Below are 26,701 nucleotides of genomic sequence, written 5' to 3'. Positions count from 1 at the left end.
CTCTAACGAGGCTGATCTGAAGTCACAGAAACCCTTTACACGCCAGCAGGAACCTGTCCTGGGGAAAGTTGCTGGTAGACAGAAAATCTGATCATCTTGCCATGCTGGACACTGACTTGTGTCACTTACATTATTCTTCTGCCACCTCCACCCCATCGTCATCCCCCGTGTGCATGTCCCGCCGACTGGGCCACAGAAGGCAGGTGCAGGGCCCTGGCGCCTGCACTCTCCCCACCCTCGTGCCCACAGCAGACATCACTAATCGATCAGGACAGCTTTCTGTTGAGAACAGACAAAGCCTCGGAGTCTTTCTCAACTCAGAATTCCTCGAAGCCACAGAAGACATCTATTAGAGTTGGCACAACAATTGAGACCCATTTAGGATTCCTCGACTGGGTGGCGATTCTGTGAGGTCACGAACAGCATCCTTTGCCCCTCCAAACCTGTCGTGGCACTTGGCATAGTATCTCAGAAACTAAGCACCTAGGCCATACTTGCGGAATAGATGTGATGTTGGGTTTGGGCTCAGAAGAGACAACAGAAGTGACAGCAACAGCAGTTCTCCAATAATTTGTAAACTGCTAAGTCTGAAAAGATTTTCTGGGATGACTAATGGTTTAGGGACAGCACTGTCCCTCACCGTCATCAGTATTTATTTATTCAACAATTGCTAACTGAGCGTCTGCGATGTGCCAAGTTTTGGATTCAGTGGTGTAGAGAAGATGCCAAAAACAGCAGATTCCAGGAAACTGCAGAAAAGCACCACGAATAAGTCACACAAACTCGCTGAAACCCACAGAAACTTCTCTGACTTTCCTACACTGTCACTGACACGCTGGGCGTGAAGATGCTCTTAGCTGGAAGGCCCTCCTACCTCCCCTTCCAATCATCCCGCTGCCTCCCCGGGGACGGCAATGTCCAGAACACAACTGGCTCCCAATGACAGGAGTGGGTTTACCGTCCAAGGTCAACCTGCTCTTGGAACACTTGCCCGGTGCTGAGTAACAGCCTCCCCATCCATTAACGTTAATGACAGAGGAAAGAGTGGGCTTGGTGCTGGGAGATCTCGCTAGGATGCCACGATGCCGATAGGTCATTTTCATTGAGTTCGTGGGCTACCACCTATTGCGAACAATTAATTATCTGGGGAAAATAATGCCTTTGGAACTTGAGAAGCAACGTCTGCTCCTCCTGGGCCTTCAGGAGACTCCGCCCACTGAGGAAAGGCGGAGGTGACCTCCCGGGGTGGGGCGTCCTACCTGTCGCACTTCATCGCAGAACAGGACAAAGACCAGCGCGTAGAGCACCAGCTCGGGCAGGTGTGGCACAGAGTGAAAGTCCATGAGCAGCACGTAGGCGAAGAGCAGGAGGAAGGCGATGTAGAAGACGGCGTTCCAGGAGAAGACCACGAAGGGGGACGTGAAGAAGGCCACGTAGCGCCACAGCAGCTTCCGGGGCTTGACCATCGGCTTCTTCCTGGGCGGGGAGGGCAGAGCCGTCACCGTCACCGTCCCCGCAAGCAAAGCCAGGGGCTGCCACCCTCCCTCTGCACATAGATGAGTCTAGACCCACAGAGGGGGTGGGGCGGGGTCAACCCTGTGTCCCAAGACTGACCCAGCCACAATGCAGCCCTTGGCACTTCTGGGTTAACAGGCCCAAATCCTGCCACGGAGAGAGAAGACAGGACCCCACCTCTACCTGTTTGAAATCAACCCCAGGAAAAGCCAGAGACCATCCCAGACCTAATTGTAGGCAGTGGAGTGAAAGTCATAAGTTGCAGGCCTTAAGTTCTTTACATAGGAATGCACACGCACACACACACACACACACACGCACACACACACGCATGTGCGATTACGTGCTTTGGTTTCATACCTAAATGACACAAAGCCACAGCCAACCAAGGGTATAATAAACAGACACAGGATAATCTTCCAGTTCTTGGTGTCTCGGGAAATGTCCCCATACCATTGCTTGGAAAGAAAATTCTACGGGGAGACAGAGACAAAGGACATGGGTCCTTATTAATGCATCAAAATGCGGCAGGGTATGCAACCTTTCTTCCCAGCCCTCACACCTCCCCAAAATAACTACCTGAATTAAAGTTCTTCTTTTCTATTAGTTGCCTGGCTTCCAAGGAACTATGACAATTTAAATTCTGTTTGATTTTCAGTCCTTCCTTAAATTGGGTTCTATGTGGTGAGATTCATTTCATGGTTGAAAATAACAAATCGTGCCTGGGATATGGAAGGCGTGACCCCTCCTCTACCTGCCTGAAATCAAACTCAGAGCCGGAAAAGGGAGCAACCACTGTCATCTCAACATGAATCTGAGTTGAAATGCAAGAAAAAGCTTTTGGCAGCCTGTCCCAATCCCTGAGAGGTGGGATAAGGGACCCCCTATAAAGGTGATTGTCAGAAAACTCAGGTTGCCTCGAGAGCCACACAGTACGTCAACACAAAAGGGGTGAGCATAGACTGGACCCCATCAAAGAAATGCACAGCTCTCAAAAAAAGAACGTGTCTGTCCCAAGGGGACTGTTGTGTCTCTTGGCAGGGCCGGTGGAAACGTGGGGCCGGGAGGGCTAGAACAGGCCTGCCCTACCCACACCCCTGTCACTTCCCTCTAGGAGAGGCTGGCTTCTCCTGTTGGCCCGTTTTGCACAGTGTAACTTCCTCCTGGAGCACACCTGTGTCTGCTTCCTTCCCTGCCCCTCTCACTGCCCCTACTCCCCTCAGGTGCTTCCAGGACGCTCAAATCCTCAATTTGGGGCCTGCTTCGGGGAGGCCTCAAACGAAGACAGGTGATGTCCAGCCCTCCTCATGTGCCCGCCAGGATGATGAGCTAGCAGGCTGTCACCAAGTGGCACCACTAGGCCCCCAGTCGCAGAAAGCTCTCCCCTAGCTCGGGTTCCAGGGCCACCTGTGACATCTGACCCCACTAAGCAGCCTGCCTACAGCAAGCAAACTCCCTGGTCTCACAGGCCTACAGGGAGACTTTCCGTGAACTGGCATCTAGCTGAAACCCTCAGGATGGGAGCATGAGTCAGCGTCCCCCAGGCCCAAAGCTCTAGGACACCAGCAAGATGGGGTTTGGGGCCTAAGAAGCTGTGAGAAAGACATGGCTGCCTTGACAGCTGGCCCGACTCCTGGGCAACCTTGACCCGGTGCCAGCCTTGCTCCAGCCTGCTCGGGTGCAGAGGCTGAAAGGAAGCAATAGCAAGACTCCTTCTTTGTGTGTTCCTTGTCATAAGTGATTTCTCCCGTGTGATCCAGCTTAGCTGCAGTCACAAATGAGTTTTGCGTAAACGCTGTGCTAATTATTAGCTGCACGGTATCATGCATAAGATGGAAAATTAATAGGGAATCAAATCCCCGTTCTGCTACTTCCTAGCCGTGCAACCTGGAGAATGTTCCAGAACCTGTCTGAGCTCCTGAATCCTCATCAGTAAAATGGGAGGCTATTCACCTGGAAGTGTGCTGTGCAGATGAAATGTGATCACGGTTAGGTGTGGCAGACAGGTGTCAGCCAGTCCATCTCTTCCCTACCCTCCACTTCATACCCAGACCCCTCCCACTGGGATTATGGGTAGAAAATATCCACTCTGCAACCTGAGATGCCAGGTGCAAACTGCTATTAATTTAATTTGATGCAGAAAAACCTCTCCACTGGCTCTACCCATTTCATACTAGTTTCTCTACCGCTGTAACGACTACTAATAACTAACAACAGCTGACATCAAGGGCCGGTACCTCTCAAATACTATCTCATTGAATCCTCACAACATCCCTTCCCTGTAACCCTTAGTGTGCCCATTTCACTGGTGAGGAACCAAGGCCCAGAGAGCTCGTATAACCTATGGCTCGTATAACCCAGACCCCAGATTCAGAGACCCAGCCCATAATTATGGTTCTGTACTGTTGGCTTTGTGGAGACTCACAGAATACTCTCTCTCGGGCACCATCTCCTGAAGCAACGATCTTTACTGATGCCTACAGCTGCCGTCTTCTGCAACACTACCCCCCTTCCCTGCCACAACTTTTATGTTGGAGAAGTTTTGCTGTTAATATTATGGTTTTTGATGCTGTCACACACAGCATCTGATGCAAAAGGCCTGTTTCTGGATGTGATGTTTTGTGACTATGTTGTTTACCTGAACCCCGGGCTGGGCGATGAAATGCTGGTCCGTCGCCTCCACTGCCAGCTCCAAACAGTTGCTTCCACCCCAGGCTTCGCAGGAATAGACCAGCAGTTGCTCTGCCAAGTCTTCGTCGTTGCTGTAACACTCCGTGAACAGCTCTGCAGTCACAGTAGCACCAGAGAGAAGGGAGCTGGAGGGAGGGCTGGCCAGTACGCAAAACTGTCTGTCCCCCTGTCCCCCAGCCAAACCCTGACTTCAAGGAAAGCCGGGGTGTGAGTGCCCTGGTTTGCAAAAGGCGTAGGGAATGCCAGCAAAACGTAACTCTTTACTGAACGTGGGGGATTTCCCTTCACACACCTCCCCCAACACAGCCCCTCAAGACACCATTTGTCAACCGGTGCTCATTGAACTGAGCTGCACTGAGTGCTGGGCGCTCCCTCTTTGGTGGGGCTCAGCCACCAGGGAGGGGATCCAGACCGCCTGCCTCCCCTTCCCAGAGCAGCCTTCCCCATCTCATTCATATTCTGTGCTTTCTTGGTGAGGTGTCTGCCGATAAGGCACTGAAACTGTGCGAAACAGCCCAAAAGGGTAAGAAATGCTGAACTATTGCAATAAGGGCGCGCTTGCATTTTGAGACCTCATGACAAAGACCCTGGAGTGTAGCGCCTTAGAGGAAACGTTTTCAAATACGAGGAGCCACTGCCTCATAGAGGCCAGTCAGAAATTAACATAATTTAATATGTTAAAAAGAAATTATTGGACACCTTTTTTCCAACACAGAGAAGCTAAACTCATGAGCACTTTCCATTAGCTACGATAATAGAAAAACGTGAGTGCATTCTGCAACGTACCACACTGCCAACTTAAAACTCCTACATGGAAAAGAGAACAACTAAACACATCTGAAACTGTGTTGTTGGGAGGCTATTGATCGTGGGTTTCTCACATTCCAGCATGTCGGGACCTTCTGAGTCAAGGGCACTGACAAGCTTTGTTTAGGGGTGACTGAACAGCAAACAGAGCACAGACCTCCCAGGTGAGGAAGGCTAAGTGCTGCCTCTCCCTCTTCCATTTCAGGTAATGAGTAATCACACCCTGGAGGGTCGCACGGGCAGGTCACCTGCAGCCCTCACTGAAGCTTGAGTCCCCTCACTGGGGAGCTGCAGGACAGGCAGCAGCAGCCCCTTTTCTCATCGCTGCAGGGGAATCGAGGCCCAGGGACTGACCCAAGATGCTCCTGTGGCTGCTGCCTTTGTCGTTAGTAACAAGCCCAGGGGTCTGGGGCCTTCTGTCAGCATATGTATGTGAAACAGGCAAGCTAACTTGATGACCTGAAAGTCAGATAAAACCTCAGACCCATCACAGTTTCTTGACGGCATCCAAAACCCAACAGGCCTGGGCCTGGGAAATGAGAGGGATGACAGGGCCCAGCAGTTCCCACTTTCATTCGTGGAAAAGTCAGTAAGCACCAGAAGCAAGGGGCCTGTGGCTTCTGCCGCGGCATGTGTAGCCCTGACCACGTGGTCTGCAGCCCTTGAATCAGGCCAGAATCAGGAGCTTGGACATGCCTCTGACTTCGGCCACCTGGCATGTGAGTGCCACAGGCCCGCATGAGCCACCTGGCATCCCTGCACCCACGGGACCTCCCGTCCTGGAGGCTTACCCACTGCACGGGTCTCGTACTCATTGGCCAGCTCCTCGGACTCCCCAGCTGCGTTGATATCGTTCTTCACCTTGGCCAGCGTCTTCAGAAGTTTACTGGCTCCCAGGGCTGCCAGCGTGCAGCCCCTGGTCTTCAAGAGGGGAGGGGAATGGAGGGGTCAATTTATAATCCCTTGACGTGGTCGGTTCAACACTAGTGTCAGATGAGGATGAGCTCATGGCAAAGGCGGAAAACTGTTCATCACGACTCAAAGCAAAGTTGGCAAGGTGCACGAGAACCTAAATACACTCAGTCTTGAACGTGAAATTAGCCTATACAAGGGAACTATCAAAGCAAGTGCCACAAGAAGCTCACAGTAAGACCATGACTACCCAGTCTCACACTGCAACAGTTCAAAGAGGGGAAACGTGGAGAGAGACACGGAAGGCCTGATAACGTCGTTAGTAAGACCATGCGTGCGAGCTCAATATTCAATATCCAATTTTGTGTGCTAAAAATGGAGAACGCATCTTCTTTTCAACTGTCCATAAATCATTTACAAAACATCATTATGTGCTAAATCAGAAAGAAAAACCTCAGTAAGTTTCCCGAAGCAGAATTTGTCCAGGCCCTACTTCTTGTCCATTACACAATAACACTAGAAATTAAGCTTTAAAATTAAACTTAAAAACCTCATCCACTTGGAAAACAATCACACACCCACACACACCTGAGAAGCAGGTGCCTACTGGGTTACCCATCTGGCACAGCTACCTTCCAGGGATCTCTCCTCCCAAACACACCTCGGTCGACATGGCAACAGGCACGACCATGTTCATCCAGCAGCAGACGTTCCCTTTTGTTGAGGACATTCTAGCTTAGGCGTGCGCGTGTGCAGAGGGTCAGACACCCACCACAAAGCACACGTCTGGTGCGGCCTGCACGTTACCTGCTCCCAGATGACTTTGGAGAGTTCTTTCTTGTTCTGCAGAATGGCCCAGATGAAGAGTGCTTGCAGGGGATGCCGTGTGATGGGAGACACGTCCTGGGAGGGGTTAGAGCATGTGGTCAGCATGTCCAGTGGGGCGTGGGTGTGGCTGCACTACTCTAGGAATGACAACGGGGCTCAGGATGCCCCAGGAGGGCACCCCGTGGTTGGAGGGCTCTGTAACTTGGTGTGCGAATCCGTGGTAACAGATGTGATCTTTCAGCTCTGCAACTCACCAGTGGCATAATTTGACACAAAATCTTTTATCTATCGTAAAAGACAACATACAACTAGATGGAAAGGTGTAAAGGGTAAAGAAACTGTGCTGACGGCAATTGAAAAACTGAATGACTTGGGACAGCTGAAGACAAAGTAATTCCTTCTCATCATATAAATCAATTTCTCATCTGGAAAAAATAGTCAAACTAAATTCTAACTTTTCTATAATTTAAATTCAACGATCACAACACAAAACTATACTTATTTCTTTGGAGTGTTACTCAGCGTTTAGATTCCTAACACATCAGTTAGAATCCCAGCTCCTACTCAGCATCCCATATCTTCCACTGGAACCTTTTCAGATAGAAAAAAACTAAACGTATATGTTCCTTTTAAACATCTCCACAGGTTTTACCAAGGCATACGTATGGATACCACGGACGGTTTTACCATAAATATTAGAAGTTTTCTAAACACTTCCAATTGTTTCAAGCACCGCGTCTCATTTAGATTTTTACAATATACACACACACTAAAATCATAGAATCACACAAGGTAATGACCTAGTTTCCCCAGAAGCAATCTGGAGACAAGGATTTGAGGCAAGTAGTTCCTTTGTGAGGTGGTCCCAGGAAAACCAAGAGAAGAGGGAGGAAGTGAGATCCAAAAAGCAAGAACCAATAACAGTGCTTTGTCCACAAGCTGTCATGGCGGTCAGCTAGAGATCTGTCCAGCCAGGCAACCCCAGGAGCCAGTGAAGGGCACTGCCTCAGAATTATCTCCTCCACGTGGGGAGGGAGCTGGGGTTTTTATGAGCCAGCTTCTGGCAGTCGTTTGGCCCTGACCAGACAAACCTTTGGCATTGAGTTGCCGGTGCTGGCAGCTGGAAATCGGGCCTGCTGTGCTTACACAGCAAGGCGGAGAGAACACGGTGGTGTAGCCACACATCCTCTCCAGGGGAAACCTGGCTTATCCCTCTGGAAACATTCACTGCCCCTGGTATCCACTAAAGAAAATGTGGCAGCTCTCCCGTCCTTCACGTGAGCAGCTAAGAGCACTTTTAGGCAGATAATGTCCCTGTCCCTTTTCCCTGGCAGATGCCTTGCAGAAAGCAGGTGCCACAACGAGTTTTGCAATTAAGAAAAACTGCAACCACTAGTTTGAGATACAGCACAGAGCATAAAGCAAGACATCAGAAAACTCACCAGCTAGACTCATCATCTTAACTAAAGGCAGTAGGAAAAAATGAACACTGCCAGCACGTTAGCTACTGTACGGCGATGAGGCGGGGAGTGGGAAAGACACAGGTAGAGAAAGGTTTTGGAGGAAGATTCAAAAGAGCAGAGGATTCAAGCAGATGATTCCCCCAGTACATACGTGAAACTCGATGTCGGTCTCGTCCCGGCTATTTCTGTCTTCCTTCCGGAAGCCTCTTCGGAAGTTGGCCACCAGTTTCCAGACGAAGGTGAGGAGGGTGTCGTTGTAGGAATTCTTGGCGATCTGCAGGTTCCGATACACAAGGGTGCTGAAGTGGTTGGAGAAAAGCTCCGTGAGGACGTCGTTGGTGAGAAACTTCCGCAGGTTCAAGCCGTTCTCCAGAAAGAGGCGGACGAACTTGGGTCTGTCCTTGACGAGAGCCATAAACATGACTTCTTGAAGGTCAGAAGACTGAGGAGAAAGAGCAGAAAGAGCACTCACACCGGAAGCCCAATAATGGAAACACAAGGCTTTTCCTCCTCAGCCACATCGTGTTTCCCACCACAAAGTAATAGCATCTTCAACTTCTCTTGCAATCCTGTTTGAGAATAAAATTTATCTTTTCAATTATAACACAGTGTTGGATTATAGCCCAAACATCCAGACAGGGGAAGTGGCTTGGTAGGGTCTTTGAAGTCAGCCAGATGAGGGCTTGGATGTGACTCGGGCGCTTGCAAGTGTAAAGTGGATATAATTACACCCACGTAGGGAAGATGTGGGTCAAGGATTTATGCCCGAGCTTGGCATCAAGGAAGCACTCAGGGGCTGGGGATTGGTCATATAGCTCACACCGTTTTGCTGAAATCACAGCAGACATCGATTGCGAGCCAACCAACAGCCAATGCCTCGCTCTGGGCATAGGCTCTTCCGGCTGCCCTTCAAGTCACACGCCATCAAGCACATGCCTGGTCATGTTACGTGACACAGCATCATTGGAACACTTGACAGTTATACCTGGTTATTATTTATCTTTATCTCCACTTTCTGGCTCCTGGTATCCCATAGGAGCTTACTGAGAAACTTAATAAAGAAGATTAATGTTTACCAGTGGTCTACAGGCCACCACAGCTCTCAGACACGTTCTGTTGTCTTCCATCATATTTCTTACAATTCAATTCAGTTGCCAACATTAAAAATTAGAAGGTTCATAAAAATCGACATTTCTAGCATTAAAATCCAGAGGCCCTGACAATATGGAGAGCCATCCACTGGAGCCGAGTGGCAGCTGCTTCCGGAGCCTGGGGCCCCCAGTCCCCAAAGGTCCCAGCATTCCTCACTGCTGTCCACCCAGCCCCCTATGTCATCATCTGATCCCTGATTTAAGTGACTCTCTCCTGCCAAGGGCAGCACTGGCAGTGTCTGTTTCTTTCTTTCTTTCTCTCTTTCTTTTTTTTCTATAAATTTTATTGGGGAACAGTGTGTTTCTCCAGGGCCCATCAGCTCCAAGTCGTTGTCCTTCAATCTAGTTGTGGAGGGCGCAGCTCAGCTCCAAGTCCAGTCGCTATTTTCAATCTTTAATTGCAGGGGGTGCAGCCCACCATCCCAAGTGGGAATTGAACCCGCAACTTTGTTGTTAAGAGCTCGCATTCTAACCAACTGAGCCGTCCGGCCGCCCCTCCGGCAGCTCAGCGGCAGCTCATTGTCTTCAATCTAGTTGTGGAGGGTGCGGCTCACTGGCCCCTGTGGGAATCGAACCGGCAGCCCTGTTGTTCAGAGCTCGCGCTCTAACCAACTAAGCCATCCGGCTGCCCCCTGGCAGTATCTCTTTCTGTCTAATGTGGGACTCCTGTGGCTCACACAGTGCCTGGAGAGGGACTGGCCAATGGTCCCTTGAGTCCCCACACTACGGCTCCAGGTTGGATAAGGAAGGGAAGAGGCGACTGCCCTGGGGAGGACGACAGCTGCACATTCACCTACGTCCTCGAGGCAAGTGTTCCTTGTGCCCAGAGCTTCACATTTCCTTCTAAATCATTTGCCTTCCCTTCGGTCACACACTTGATAGCATAGGGCAGTGGTCCTCAGACTTCAGAGTCACCTGGAGGGCTCACTAGAGCTCAGGCAGCTGGAGCCAAGCTTAGAACCTCTCCTTTAACAAGTGTGAGATAGAGTCCGATAATCCACGTTGCTGACAAATCCCCAGGTTATGCCCAAGCTGCCACAGGTCCAGGGATCACATTTTGAGAACCACTGGCACACGGGAAAGAGAATGGCTTTGCAGCCAGGCCCACCTTTGTTTCCACCATGACCCGCATGTGTGACCCAGAACAAGACAGTGCTTTGTGCCTCAGTTTGCTCTTCTACAAAATAGGTGCTGGCGGGGATGAAAGGAGATAACAGGTCAGATGCTTTCAGAAATTCAAGTTCAGAGCAGACCCTCAAAACACCATCAGTAACTGCCCCTCCTGTGGTACCCGTGCACCCCTGGCTTATTAACCAGCAAAATGAGAAATGAGAAAATGCTCACTGTGGGCTGGTGTGAGGGGCAAGTAAGGTAACACCGTGAAACTGCTTTGTGCAAACAGTTACACCAATGTTACCATTATTCCAACAGTTTTTATGTGCTTTTAAACAACTACTTATAAGTGCTTAACAGGAGCCAGTGCTCTGAGCACTAGAGGAACGTGATCTGATTTAAGCATCCTAACACCCCAAGGAGCTAGGCACTGCCATCATTATCTCCATTTCCACAAGAGCAATGGTGTGCTGGGAAGTGTTTGACAATCAGCTCTCTGGAAGAAAATACTAGGGCCTGATGTGTAGCTTTTGCCAAGTCCTGTGGTGTAAATGCTCCCATCACGGCTAATTTCCAGGGGCCCATGTGACATCACTGACTGCAGAACTGGGAACAGACGTGGAGCGGCACACCACGTAGAGCATTTCCAGCATGCAAATACAATAGACAGAAATAACCTCCAGAGCCTAGACAGTAGTAAATGTACTAAGATAACCCAATACAACACTGTACAAGGAAATTGAGGTACAGAGAGGTTAAGAAACTAGCAGAGGTTATGTCATGCCGATGGGCTGGCTCCAGAGCCCGTTCTCTTAACCACTATGCCCTTCACCTGTAACAATGTTAGGCTGAGGAAATAGAATTAAATGTACCATTCCGTATGTGCCTGAGTTTATGTTTATTCGCACCTTCTGACCTTACTTAAATAGGACATTTCACACAGAGGGATCTATTTATGAATCAATTAACTAGATCTACTTATAATTCCACTTTCCTTCAACTAACTAAAGCCTTGTGGTGTGTAATGGGGTTCATTAGATTGCAAAGACCAAACACGAGATAATGTTTGCTACAGGAATGAATAATTTAAAATCCCAAAAGCCATTCCTTTATTTGCATTCTATTATTGAAATTGATCACATGTTCATGTAAATCAAGACTTCGTCTTTGATTATGCAACAGGAGGCTTAAAAGTGTTTTCTGATCCTGGCTGCGAAGGATGACAGTTATGAAATACATGCCCCTTCAAATCTATGCATGCATGTATAAAATTAAACAAATTCTAGCTGCCCACTAAATGACTCAAATTAATTCAGAAGAGCTGAAAACAGAGAAGCACCCAGCCTCGCAGATCCAAGTGTGGCAGTTTGCATCGTTCCTGCAAAACAGAGCTCCCAAGGCTGATTTAACTTTAATTGTACCCAGGGGGACGCTGCTGGGAAATGCAGTGCTATGAATGATCAAATTGAAAGTGAGAAAGTCAGTCTACTGGAAAAAAAGTTTTTATTGGACAGAAAACTTCCACTTGGACGTGCTCATTCGTTTGGGTGTCCCGCTTTCCAGCTCTGAGACATCCACTGCGTGTCTTCCATCGAGTTGTACTAGTTTTCCCGTCTGCATCTCACTGTTGGCAATTCTTCCCAGAACAAGACTAGGTACGCGGGGCAGGGCACAGTGAGCACTGCTGTCTAGGTTTGTAGTTGAGTGACTTCCAATCCTTTCAATCATCCTGCACGTATTTTCCCCAAACGTCTGCCCGTCCACTCCCAGGAGGACTTCACCTCTACAGCCAGATGGAGAAGCAGCTCTCACTTCGTGGCTGAGGGCTATAAACTTTGGATGGTGTCAGTGGATTGAGTTTTCTGCCATCTGTGCATTTATTTTTATTATCTCTTCCCAATGAACCTACCACGTCAGGGTATTATCCCATCCCACAGGAGAAGAAAGTGAGGCTTAGCAGCAGAATGTACCAGAACAGAATGGTCCTTTACAAGATTCAATACTGAAGACCTTGTCAGAAGTGGACCAGACCTGACACTGGGAAAACCCAGGAGAGCATCTCACTTACCTCCCATCGGCGGTCGTTGGTGAAAATGTCATCACTGGCGAGGTCCAGCTGGTTCCACTCCAGCAGAAGCTTCAGCTGCCCGTTCCAGTTGTCTTTATCTTGTTCATTGGTGCTAAAGGCTAGAAAAGGGCAGGCAAGAGTCAACTCACCAAAGCCCCAGAAATAAGAGAGTCAGAACCACTCCATATGTCCAATAATGAGAGCCATTTACCAAATGAGGTTCTGAGCATGTCCTCCTAAAGCCAGACACAGCTGCCATTTCACTTTATTTTCACTTTCTCATCAATAGTCTGCGTGTCCCAAAGTATATAATGAGGATCAATTCAGGTGACAATAATATCTTTCCATTTCATATCCTCACAGTGTAACTATGGTATCTTCCCATAGATTCCAACTGCATAAAGTTTTATTTGAACCATATCTGATTTACACTATATCCGAATCTATGAAATAATGAGCCATGTTACCACAGTGTTCTTTTCCAGAGCTCGTCTATTCTGCATCTATGTTTCTCTACAGATACAGTCCCATTTTAATAAATATTCTCGTGACTAAATTCCTGGCAAGCACAGTAAGAATGATTCTAATGACCAGCGGATGCTTACATCGCACTCCCACGTGCCTTGCCCTGCTCTGCACACCTTACATCTGTAATCCGGCGGCTCACCTCTAGCTGGCATTTGCCAAGGCTCAATTTACTCAGGTAATATCCACCTGGATGGGATGCTAAGACAACAGAGATCATGGATGAGAATGTTTAACCTCAGCTTCATTCTTATGCATCAGGAGATTTGTAAACTCTGAAATTGAACGCAGAATCCTTGATGTGTGTGTGCGTGTGTGTGCATGTGTGTACATATATGTGGAACCCTAGAACCAAGGCCCATAGCTTTTGTCACCTTCTCAAAGAGTCTGAGATGCAGAAAAAGATTTTATACCTCTGTCAGGAGCAGCCCTTTGGAGAATTCTGTGATCGGATTTGACCAGTATTTTAATGACATACAATTTTTTGTTCTATTAAAAACATGCAACTAAGGAGATTTAACTCATCAGGTCAATAGTAGTTATTCTAGCTTTCAATCAATGATAGTCAAAATTCAGTGCAAGATTATATTTCAACAAAGATGTTTAAAAAATAAACGCAAGTCACAGAAAGCAACACAAAACTGAAACTTCTGGAGGGGCTGTTTTTACCTACCTTTGTACAAAGCATAGGAAATAGCGTTGCTCACAATTTCGTCCCCAGCTTCTTCCATTTTAATAACTGTTAACAGATGAGAACTTTCCAGAATTTCTTTGAGCTGGCAACATTTAAAGAACAGAGTTGTCAGCCAACTGATTTTAGACATGAGGAGCATAAACTTCACTCTTTGGGTGAGAATTCTTTTATTCCACTTTTTTTTAAGCCCATCTACAGGAGAGTCCTAGCTCTCCTTCCCTCACCCACAGCGCCGCGCCGTAGCATCTAATTTCTAAATTGGAATCATGAGCCTTGACCACAGGAGAGTAAAGGGCTGGCTATACAAGGGCATGCATCTCAAAAGGCTCCCATCAAGAGGCCAAGAGAGTCACTGACCAGGGGGGTGAGTGTGTGTGTGCATGTGTGTGACCAAGCCTGGCACATGGTAGGTGCCCAATTGGTGAATGAGTGAATAAGTGAGGAAAGAGCAACAGAAAAATCACAAAAAGCATCTAAGCACGGTCTTAAACTGTAGGAAGGAAAAGTTCCATGCAAAAAGACGACTTCGTGATTGGATAAAGAGATAAGGGATTTGCTCCTTTATCCTTTCTCATCTTTCTGCGATGGTTCATTGTAAAGCATTTCTTAAAATCAAAGAGCTGGGGGACAGGAAGCGCCCCCTAATTCCAAGGTTTCAGGCGCTGGTGAGCGTGGCGGGAGCTTGGTGAGGGAGCGTTCCTTCTAGTGGAGGAAATGAGTCTGGATTCGCTTAGACTGCGTTTGAGGCAGTGGTCGGTGTTCCTGGCAACGTTTGGGAATGAGAAACTGGAATGACAGTCTCGGCTGGGCTGGGCAGGAGAGGGAAGTCTCAGGTCAGGGTGAAACGGTGAACGATGTGGACTAAGACAGACCCTTGGGTGTGGACATTAGGGGTGACCTTCAGGCTGTGGTTTTCTGGTGCTGGAGGCCTTAGTTCAGAAGATGCTGAATCCAGGGGTGACGAGCAAATAAACGAAAGCTGCGGGAAAACATAGATCACAGGGCGTTTGATAGAGGGGGAGGGGGACAGCCTGAAGGGAAAGGCCCACTCACCATGCTGGCAGCCCTTGCTTAGGCCGAGGGAAAGAGGGCCAACTAAAAATGACCTTCGGGGAGGGGTCCAAGTCCCAGGGCTCTGGGGTACAAGTGGAGGTGGGCAGCAGATTGGGGCTGAGACATCTTATCCTTCGAAGTGAAAAGGAAAACGGAGAAAGTGGATATGGACACAGCAAACTGAGGGGACCGGGAGACAGTAGCAGAGACCTATCTCCCCCTCCTGCCCCAGGTATTCTTGCCTCTTCCAATCCTGTCCCCCACCGCAGCCAATGTGAGCTTCCCTGAACACAACTCTGATCACACCTGCTTCAAACCTTTCAGTGACTTCCCATTACACTTGAATAGACTAAAACCTCAAAACAGTGTTCATGGCTCTGTTGTGGCCCCTAAGCTCTCCAGCTTCCATCCCATACCCTCACTGCCATCTTATGGTTCCATGGACAGGCCACAATTGCTTCACACCCCAGGACCTTTGCACATGCTATTCTTACCATCACAATTCCAGCCTTCATCCCGCCAACTCTGTCCAGCCTTCAGATCATGGCTCCCATGTCCCTTTCTCTGTGAAACCTCCCCCCGAGATGCCTTTCATGCCAGGCCAGGCTCCCTTAGCTCAGGCCTTCTGTGTCCATGTTACTTTTCTTCGGAACACCCATTTCAGTTGGATATTGTACAATGCATTGTATTATAATCACTCAACATGAACTTCTTCTCAAGTTCTCTTTTCTCTGCAAGGACAAGGACTCTTTCTATTGTATCTACTCTTCTTTTTGAAGTTACCTATTCCAGAATCTGTCAGATAGTATGCGCTCAATAAATATCAATAAAATAAATGAATTAATGAAGGAGTTTGACTGAATGATATCTAGGTTGGGGGACTATAACGGGTCAAGTTCTTGAGAAGGTGCGGAGTAGGTATAGGGGAATAACTCTGAGAGAACAGGTAGGACAGGAGGGCATGGTCCCAGTGGAGAACTTCTGGGTCTCTTGGAGAGATGGAGAAATTGTGACTCCAGCTTTGGGGACGGTTGTGCACACGATCACTGAGGTCACCCATAATTAGCCTGGGAGGTTGCTTAATTAATATTGAATTGTTCAATTAATATTGACTGAATGTATATGTTCATTAACAATTCTACTCTTGAGTTGTCTTTTGGGAAATCTGTACCAGTTGCAAAATCCCACACGAGTGTGTAATTAAAAATTCCAGACCCATTTTCATTATTGATGTATGCCTTCTGACTGACATAATTATGATACATCACTAGCGTATTAGATATTAATATGAATTAGATATGCATCCCAGAAAGGATCGTATAATCACAGAAAGTGAAATATGTCTGGTTTTTCGTCTGTTTCAGATGAGTTGCCCGTAATGGTTTTCTTGAAGCAGAAGTCAGAATTCCTCATAAAGGGGGTGAGGACCCATTAGGGGGCATGGTCCTTTGGACACGACCTGGTCTGGAATCTATAAGCCAACTTGCATGAAGAGAAAGAGGAAAGTCACTGGAACAGACCCAGGGCCAACTGGTGGGTAAGTTAAGAGTGATCAGTTCCCTCCTCTGTGGGAATCCTTGAACTGGCGCTGAACGTCTTCCACCATCACAGGAAATTATCTTGAATGCAGCACTCAACACACACTGTCTTACATTCATATTGACACTTTGGGATTGCTCCACTCAGATGTTCGGCAGGATTCTAACTGTTTAGGTCTGAATATGTGGAGAGTCGACAATGCAGAGCTACTTTGGAGAGAGAGGGCTCCTTTTCCTCACCCACATGTTTCCCTGCAGAGGGAGCCCGATCCGAATTAGGTCCCTGAATAGTCTCCACCCCTTCACTCACTACTCAGGGTGGGGGAGTGACATCTCTGATTGTCACCTGGCCAGCCCTTTCCTGCTTCCGGTTGGGATCTGCTCCTTGCAGAGTGCTCGTGCTGGCCTGCCGTCAGCCACACGGCCAGCGTGGCAGGGACAGCAGTTGTCCGAGGCTGCCTCTGTCTGGGGGGGGCTCATCTGTCTCATTCTGGGACTCAGCAGAAAGAGGTCATTGTGCTGCATCTCTACACTACACCTTTCAACTTGGCCTAAATCATCAATGAAGCTGATAAAGTTTGACCTCTATGCACCTGATTCTTGTGTCTGTCTCTCAACTGGACTTGGCCAAGAGATAAGAAAATCCCAGCAGGAACTTTCATATAAAACCACCAGCTTTAATGGCGCACCAGCTGGGCGCCATTCAACACCAGCACTGACTCTCAGCTATGAGGAGATGCATCTGTGTTTTTAAATTCTGTAATAGATAATGTGACCTATTCCAGAAAGGACTTGTTTTCTGGTCACCTGGATCCTGCTCCACCCCATCCGCATTACCGTCGAAGTGTCCGCTCTTCTGACGTTAAGACCAGCAGGGTCCCACTGTGTATTAATTTACTGCAGAGGACCAGGCAGCCGAGAAGTTTGGGTTGATCTTTCCCATTATTCACAAGACTACCATGAGCAAAAAGATTATCTGCACTGTTCCAAGTCTTCCATTTGCTATATTTGAATATTTGCTAAATTTCGAGGCTCTTCCACTCCCAAATATTGTTGACATGTCAATCTAGGTCAATAATTTTTTTTATTCTTTATGTTAAATCCAACCGTGGACTGTCAAGATGAAATGGGCTCTATAATTAAAATAAGACTCGCTGTCTACAGTGTGTTATTTCCTTTATGGAAGAATTCCCACGTGTCACCACATGCTCCTAAGCGTATCCTACGATCGAGCCCATCTTTGAATGAGCTGACATGAATGAACGGCTGATATGAACGTGAGGCCTCTAACAAAGTGGGCACTCAAGAAAATGAAAGTTATTTCAAGTCAACAGCCGTCATAAAACGGAGCGAAAAGTGAGACAGCATAGCACTGTGCTACAACACGTTCATAGGCTCAGCAATAAGAAGTGTAATAGATATCCCAATAAGGACACGTTTCTTACACGATCTGATGAGAAAGGTGAGAGATTCTGAACTGACTCACAGGCCGGTTAATCTAGAAGGGCAATTGTTCTGTAGTAACAGCTTCCCCGATAGATGTAGACTCAAATTCGGATCTGCGATTCTAAAACACCATCACCAGGAGGGTCTTTCCTCCCCAACCACTGATACATACAAAACACAGCTGCATGTTTGCTGACACCGTGGTATAAAAGAAGGATTACCAGCTTTGCAAACAGACTTGAATCGAAAGCCCCGTAAGTGACCCATTATGAGGTATGGAGACGTGGCGAGTCATTCAACTTATGTGAGCTTCAATGTCCAGCAAGAAATTGGTTTCAAAGTCATGGAGAAAGTACAAAACAGCAGCTACCAGCGGACTCGGGCATTTGAGGCAGTCTCCCTCCCTTCTCAGCCCTCTAAAGTCTCCCCTAGCACTCACCCATCTGATCCAACTCTCAATTTCCTCCTCGGGCAGCCGGGACACCGTGCGGGGTAAGAAGCGCACCAACTTCTCCTTGACGGTGGAAGACGTGAGGGAGTTCTCTGCCTCCAGCAGGCTTGCGATTACATCAGCAATCTGCCCCGAACCTTCCACCACCACACAGGGGATTTTACTCTTGATGGAGGTATTGATGGCCTGGGAGAGGGGACACCAAGACACTGTGATCCCCAGAACCGAGCGTGCGACCAAGGTTCAAGGTCAAGGTGGTTAACCAAACACATTGACACACCCCTGCATTTCAGGTTTCATTTACAATCAGAAGCAAACCAAATGTTTGCCAATGCTTTATGAATAAGAAATGTAAGCCACTGGCATGACGTCCTGCGCTAATACCAAATTCCATAATAAGGACGTGTGTGACTAGCTGAAGTTTTCCATAAATGAGTGCTTGAAAATATCCCTATGCACACAATCCATCATTCCAAATGCTGACGTCTTAGATGTGAGTGACAGCTCTTAAGATGATATTCAACGTTAGTGATAGCTTCCCTGATGGAGGTTAACCGTACTCATACTCTTAAGGTATGAGAATGCCTGCAAAGCAGCAGCCACACGCTTTGTATTATGTTGACTTACCTATCTCCCTCCTTAAACAATTTCCCTTCCTCCTTTATAAAAGAGAATAAAAATAAATTTGCTTCCTGGATAAACATCTACCACACTTTTATTTCTTGTACCAAGACCACAGAGCAGCATAGGGGAATCAGGTCTTAAGAATTTTAATCCCTTGATGGCAGGACGAAGGGCTCTACATACAGGTACAGAGGAAACTGTGAAGCCCCTTCCCTTTGCTAGACACTTTCCTTAGAGAAGACGTCACTCGTAAAGGGTGTGCTCCCTTCATCAAAGCAGGCAGAAGGCTGACACACACCAGGCTGGGGTGCCATCTTCACCTCACCCCCTGCACTAAACGTGGGTATCAGGGCTGTGATGGGGTGGGAGTGGGGGTGATAAGAGCAAGCTGAAAGATGAGGGGACAAAGAGCTGAAGAGATGCTCAGCTGGCTGTTTCTCCCTCTTTCCCTCCTCGGTTCTATCCCCTGTTCTGTGGGTTGTGAATTGGTTGAGCAGACGTTTCCAGAAAATGTTGTAGCAATGCAGTGCCCTGGGCCTGCTGCAGCTCTCTGGAAATCTGAATTCTAAATCTGAAGTTTGAGAAAGACAATATATGTTGCCATCTTTCAGTTACTTTCTCTCCATTTGTCTTCCTCTTTTACGTGGCTGCTTCTGCAAGCATTCATATACCAACAATAGCACATTGAAAAAAATCTTTATTGGAACGTTCCCCTGGGAAGTCTTTCCCTGGAAGACTTTTATTAAACAATGGTCTCAGTAGTAGATCTCATAGCAGGTGCTCAGTAAATACCTGTTAAGGAATGCATGAATGAATGAAACAATCACTGTTGTATAAAGGAACAAACAAGGTAAGTGCTAGAATATGATTCCAAATAACTTTCCCGGAAATCACTGGTACCTCTTGGGGTGTACTGTGATTAAGAGAGGGGAAGGGGAAAGGACCGCAGCTATCTATAATTCTGTCTTACAGTTCCAACAGGTTAGTGGAAATGGGGGGATATGCAAGTCAACATGGACATTAATTAAAAGAGGGAATTAAAATTACTTTCTTGTAACGCCCTATTCCTAGAAAAGTGAGATCATGGAAATGATGCTCATGCCTTCAATCACTGGCTGAAATGCGGTCACGCTGATGCTTCCTAAGTCAAACAGAAGCCTGGCTGCGGGCAAGATGAGCTCAGTAACAGCAAGGCTCCAAGGACGGGTGGGAAACAGAATTCTTGCCCAACTGCTCAACACTGCAGGTGGGAGATCACTGGAAATGCTCCCCATAATCTCAGAGTCACGTAGGGTTTCGGATTCCTTCATGTGGGTGGAGTCCACGCATGCCCTGGAGGCACGTGGGTGGGCTTTAGGTGCTCTGGGAACATTTAAGACAGTGTGTGTGTGCGTGAGAGAGAGAGAGACAAAGAGGGAGACAGAGACAGAGAGCGACGACAGCTCAGCTCCATGCAGATGGCATGGCGTGTAGACAGCTGCTGGTTATGGTCCTTAAGCCTCATGATTCACCTTAATCTTTCTCTTTGGCAGGTTGCTGGCCACAGCCAACACTGAGTCTCCAGGCTACTCATGTGGCTTCAGATTCTCTTCTTAAATCTTCTCAGCTGAGGAAACCACCTAGGCCTGTTCAGGGGACAGTGCGAGGTGGGGAAAATGCTACCTACTTGAAGAAATTAGTCAGTTTATTAGGTTGGTGCAAAAGTAATTGTAATTTAAAAGATTAAAACTAATTGCAAAAACCTCAATTACTTTTGCACCAACCTAGTGGATTAGCCGAGTCTCCAAACCCTGAAACTACAAATTTGTTGAGTAAACTTCTTAACCAATCTTCTAGAAAAACAAACCAAGACTCACTTTCAAAGTCTCTCTTCCTCCTCCTTGGGCAAAACACACAATGGGGATCTTGCCACCATAATTGGAATCTGTGAAACATGAAACACAAAACTCATTTGGGGCTCATTAGAAATACTCAACATTCTGTTTCCCCAAAAATAAGACCTAGACAATCAGCTCTAATGTGTCTTTTGGAGCAAAAATTAATATAAACCCGGTATTATATTATATTATATTATATTTATTATATTATATTATTATATTATATTATAGTAAAGACCCGGTCTTCTAGTAAAATAAGACCAGGTCTTCTATTAATTTTTGCTCCAAAAGACGCATTAGAGCTGATTGTCCGGCTAGGTCTTATTTTCGGGGAAACACAGTACTCGTAGAATAACCTATTTGATAAATTCTTAACAACCACCTACATTTTGGTGACAATCCCACATTTGAAAATAATGATATATATAAAAATATTTTTAACCAAATAAACTGTACCTATTTTTATTTAAAAAGAAGAAAAAAAATGACAGCTACCTGAAGAAAGCATTGGTCAAGGATCTCCCGCCCTGTGAGCCCAGGGTGTGGGCTGACGGCTACCGATCTCACAAATTTGACTATTTACTTGTTGATAATGATGGATATGTCTTTGTGCCCCAAATCACTCAGCATGACACAGGTCATGTGGCAATTTGTTACTGATTTTTAAAATGCTCAAGTCTGTAAATGATTTGCTAATATATCTTAGACCAGGTTCAAGTTCATCCTTATAATAACTACTCTCACTCTCACTCATTTGCACAATCCTATGCTTTCTTGAGTGGGTCAAAAACTTGCATAACTACGTGTTCTCTCAAGTGAGAATTGCACATACAAATGTCTTACTTCACATGTGTCCCATTGAGAAATGAGTAAGGTTGAGAACACAAGTCCCTGTTTTGAAGTCTGTCACCGCACCATAAGGTAACCTGGTTCCACGACATCTCAACACCAACATCTCAACGACAGGAAGAGAGAGTATGTCACTTTTCGTGGCATATAAAGGCTTTCACTCAATTGATGCATTCTCTGCTTTATTGGTGGTCGATCATAAAGAAGGATTCCATGAAATAAACCACTCAACTGTGAAGCTCTGGGTTGGTTTGTGTCATGTCTACACCAGCTAATGGCATTGCTCTGTAAGCTCCTATTTGCCGTTGCGGATTTTACTGCTGTTAAATATTCTCCAGCATAAGAAAAGACAGCAGGCTTTCTACACTGACCCAGCAGGCTGGGACAAGCCAGCATCTGCCATTGCTCCAGTCTGTGGAAGGGCACCTATCTCAGTGACCCTGGCAGAAGCACTCCTGGTACGTTAAAAGAAGAAGAGAAATCACAATTCTTCTTGGGCAATTGGACACCTAACCGGGTAGGTTCACCAAGTCTCACTAAATAATTGGTGCTATTGTTGCTGCTGCTCCTGCTGCTATTGTAGCTCGTTCTGATGTTTGTCTAATGTCCCTCTTCCCAATTCCTGACCTTGAATCGTTCGCTCGGAGATGTACTTCTCTAGCTGGTTCCGGAGCTTCGCCTCTGCTGCGGGATGTCCGTGGCAGCCATTGTCCACCAGCAGCAGGTGGGTGTGATTGTTGTCCAGGATGTACAGAGGGTCTCTCTTGAAGTCGTCCATGATGTACTGGGCGGAAAAATGCTCCTGGAAAGCACACAGAAACTTTACTCGGAGATTGTATTTGTTGGCCAAGATTTATGATGACGTTTTTATATGTTCCTATGAAGGCTAACCCTTGGGGTTCCACTACGTTGATGCCCCCTCTCAGATTCCTAAGTTCAGGAGGGTCTTAGAGATCTTACAGCACATTTTAATATGAAGACATGAAGGTTCAAACTGGTTGGGTCACTTCCCTATTGTCGCATAAATGGCCAGTGACAGTGTAAGGATCAGATTCCCCATCTAGTTCTTGTTCCATCGCCCTGAGCTCATTTGAATAAAGTCATTGAAACTGAGAGCATTCAGGAAAGGATTATGTATGTACACACACATATACCCATATATATCCAGACATACACACACACATATAAGCACCTATACAGATACACACATACATATATTTGTGTGTGTGTGTCTGGATACAGGTAGAGGTAGACACTGATATACACACATACACATTTTTTTGGAATCTATCAGACGCCGAGACCCCTGCCAAGGTCTAGGAATGAGAAAATGAGTAAGATGGCGTTTTTGCCTTTGAGAAGCACATAGTTACGGCACTGCAAAAAGAAGAGATTAAGTAGATACTTCGTCCTAACACTTAACACCAGAGAATAAAAAACTGCTGTGGGAGCATAAAGAAAGGAGTTCCTGACCTTCGGGTCCCATTCAAAGGTGCTTGGTTATTAAAGTATCAGGGTTTCATTAAAAGGTGTTTCAACCTGAACTCCAAGTATACAAGTTCAGTTGAAAACTCAGTTGGGAGGGGAAGGTTATTGATTCTGTTAATGACACAGACATGTTAGAACAAAGTGGAATGAAAAGCAAAGTTAAAATGTTTATGGTTCTATTCTCCACGTGGCCTTGCATGGTCGGGTGCTTCAATCAGGGGAGTCCTGGATACGACACCCAGGCTTCGGGTGGAGAAACGCTACAAACTTTTCCAGAACAAAAGTTCCCATTTACAGCCTTCCAGAACACAGCACTGAGGTCAAAACCTCAACAACAAACCAATAACGAAAGGAAAAGCCAAAGACCAAACTCCTTTAGGAATAAGGATACAAAAATCCTAAAAAAACAATTTGTTAATTAAATCTGGAAAGTTTATGAAGAAACAATTAGTGTTTCCAGGAGTCAGGCCATTCATTAGATTACGATTTAAAGGAGAAAAATAACCCAACAGAAGCAAAAAGATATTTCATACTCAACACTCAGTCTTGATTCAAAAAATTATAAACTAGAAATGAAAGGATGATGCCTTATGATACTTTAAAAAATATATATGTATATTGAACCTTTCACCAAATCCTGTTTCCTGGTGAAATACTAGACTAATTTCCACTATGATACCAGGTCTCGTGGATGCTGTCAAGATACCTGCTGTCACCATTATTTAACATGATACTGGACATTTTAGCCAAGACAACAAGATGAGCAAAAACGCAAGGTATAATTAAATGGAAGAGTTATTTTTTTTAATGGGGAATATTGGGGAACAGTGTGTTTTCCCAGGACCCATCAGTCGTGGAGGGCGCAGCTCACTGGCCCATGTGGGAATCAAACCGGCAGCCCTGTTACGAGCTCATGCTCTAACCAACTGAGCCATCCGGCCGCGCAGAAGAGTTATTTTTTAAAGTAACACTATTTACCAATAATATGGTTGCAAATATACAACTCCCAGAGAATCCATTAAAAAACTGTTATAACAGGAAAGCATTCATAACTTGTTTGATTCAAAACAACAAACAAATCCATATATATATCAGCAAAAATTGCTTGAAAAGTTACATTGAATACCCAATTCGCAACAACAAAAATATCTAGAAATTACATTAAGAAGAAATATACAAGAACCCAATGGGGAAAACTATAAACTTTCCTGAGTGACACAGACGTGCATAAATCGAGAGACATATCACATTACTAGACAAGGACTTGATATTATAACAATTTCAGTTTCTCCTGCATCAGCTTATATGATTCTACTCGGTGAGCATGATATTTCATTATGTTGTTTTGTCTTGAGGCTGTATCTTGACAAAGGAATTTGTCTTGTGCTTGTGTGGTGACCAAAAACAATGATGAGTGGAGGTGTGGGCTATCTTTTTTCATGCATAGGTAACGTGATGATAATTTTTAAAGTGTAATACTGACTCAAAAAAAGCAGCGATGGAAGATGAGGGGAAAAAAAAACAGAAAAGATCCTCAAAAATCACGTAAAACTTCAGTGTTTGTGAAATGCAGCATTACTCAGGCCAGCTAAATCTGGGACCTTGTACAGCCCTATCTACCAGTGACAGAGTTCGTAATGAAGCCACGAGTAGAAACAATATAGGAAGAGGTGGCCAACAAAGTTATTGTGAACAATTATTGGTTCAATTTTTGCACAAGACCAAACTCTGTTGTTGTTCAGGGAAGACATAAAAGAAACAAAAGAAAACACAAGACATAAAAGTCAACCACAAGATCATACTGAGTTTACTGTAAAACTACTCTAAGTCACCAGAGATTGTCATGAACAGAAACATCAATGGGATAACTACTCGCACTAGAATCTGAGTATCTAAAAATAAGCCATGCAATTGCAGAAAATATGGAAAATAAAGAAAAGTAAAATTACAAGGAAATATAAAATGATGCTTATTCCACAACTCAGTGGTAGTCACCACCAAGATTTCAGGGCATGTATGTCTTTTCCAGGCATATAGATTGATTTACATGGTTTTCATAATTCTCTATTTAAAACTGTAAATATTTTCCATACAATCAGAAAATCTTTGGAAATAGTATTTTCATGGCCCTACAATTTACCCTTGTTTGTATAATAATCTACTGGAAGATTTTCCTATTATTATTACAAGACATTTAGGTTTATGTCAATTCTTGTTATCATAAGAAATAGTTTAATGATATGCTTGTCCAAATACTAAATTCTCTAGTGGTATATTTATAAGTATAACTACTAGATATACAGTATGAACAGTTTTCATATTCTTCATTCATATTTCTAAATGAGTTTTCAGAAAGGGCACAAATTTGCTCTTTCTCCAGTAATTTATAAAGATCTCATGCTTCTGTATGTGTTGGAGACTATAAATATTTTTTTTAATTAGCAATTAATATATGTTTTTTTTTATTGCTGGATAAAACTATCTGGCCCAATTTCGAAGACAATTTTTTATTTCCCTTTAAGTTCATTCATTGGTAATTCATCTAGTCAGATTTTCTGGTTCTTCTTGAATTCATTTTTAATAAATTATAGTTTCATAGAAAAATATAAATTCCCATTGGATTGTCAAATTTATTGACATACAGTTTTACATAGCATCCACACAATTTTTCTCAATATTTATTATTACATTTGATTTCTCAGTTCTATTCATTCCTCAAATTGTTAAAAGTATTTCAGAGAATAAAGACTATTTCTACTTTTTCTTTTCTAATTAATTTATTTGTGATTAAATGTTATGTTTTCTCCCACTCTTCTTAAGTTTTGTTGGTGTTATTTTTCAATCTATTTGAATAATATAGTGGTTAAAAGACTATGAACTATGGCTCTGCCACTTACTAGCTGTGAGTTAAAGTTTCTTACTTTTTCCACGCCTGTTTTCTCATCTATAAAGAGAGAGTAATAGCAGTACTTAACTCATAGGACTGTTGTGAAGATTAAATGAATTAATAGATGTAAAACACGTAGAATAGAACCTAGTGATAGCACCAGCAAATGCTATTAAATAAATATTATATATTATTATTATTGAATTATTTTCTATATGTTTACTAATAAAGGTATATGGCTATGCATTTCACTCTGCGTGCAGCTTTGGCCATGTATTATTAGCCTTAATATGTAATGTTTTCATTTTCATTGTTTTCTAAGTGATCTGTGATTATATTTTTGAAAGTTCATTTTTCACCCAATAGTTATTTAACAAAAAGATTATTTGATTTTTTGGTTGTTAATTGCCAAGTGATTGGAACTTTCTGTTTAGTCTTTATATATTCATTTCAAGTTTTACTTATTGACAGACAACGGACCCTATAAAACTGCCACCAGGGAAATACTAAAGTCTTGGTTATTGTTGTTGTTCCAATTCAGGCATAAAAATACCTACTTTACGGGGTTGTTTTGTGATTCTGTGAATTAATATATACAATGCATCTACCACAGGGTTAAGTTGACTCCTATGCCCGCGATTCCCAAACATCACTAACAGATAACAATATTCTTTCTCACCCAGCCTGCAGCTGTCCTCACATCCTCCCCTAAAGTTGTCAT

General features: G+C 45.1%; 1 protein-coding gene across 1 annotated transcript in view; it reads right to left on the bottom strand.

Annotated features, from left to right (window-relative positions):
• Positions 1-26,701, bottom strand: part of TRPM8 (transient receptor potential cation channel subfamily M member 8) — a 73,782-nt gene that overhangs the window by 34,586 nt on the left and 12,495 nt on the right. Inside the window, exons 6-16 of the mRNA XM_019739743.3 lie at positions 22,233-22,407; positions 20,736-20,803; positions 18,244-18,441; positions 13,747-13,849; positions 12,549-12,667; positions 8,368-8,658; positions 6,733-6,828; positions 5,805-5,934; positions 4,154-4,299; positions 1,876-1,988; positions 1,260-1,476 (exon numbers count right to left, since the gene is read on the bottom strand). Of these exons, the coding sequence (XP_019595302.2) occupies positions 1,260-1,476; positions 1,876-1,988; positions 4,154-4,299; positions 5,805-5,934; positions 6,733-6,828; positions 8,368-8,658; positions 12,549-12,667; positions 13,747-13,849; positions 18,244-18,441; positions 20,736-20,803; positions 22,233-22,407 (1,656 nt within the window). The remainder of the gene's footprint in view (positions 1-1,259; positions 1,477-1,875; positions 1,989-4,153; positions 4,300-5,804; positions 5,935-6,732; positions 6,829-8,367; positions 8,659-12,548; positions 12,668-13,746; positions 13,850-18,243; positions 18,442-20,735; positions 20,804-22,232; positions 22,408-26,701) is intronic.

Source organism: Rhinolophus sinicus, chromosome 17 (assembly GCF_057876585.1).
Source record: "Rhinolophus sinicus isolate RSI-liver-muscle chromosome 17, RSI-T2T, whole genome shotgun sequence".
Lineage (NCBI taxonomy): Eukaryota > Metazoa > Chordata > Mammalia > Chiroptera > Rhinolophidae > Rhinolophus > Rhinolophus sinicus.
The sequence above is the reverse complement of the archived record's forward strand: the minus strand, read 5'-3'. Positions and strand labels throughout refer to the sequence as shown.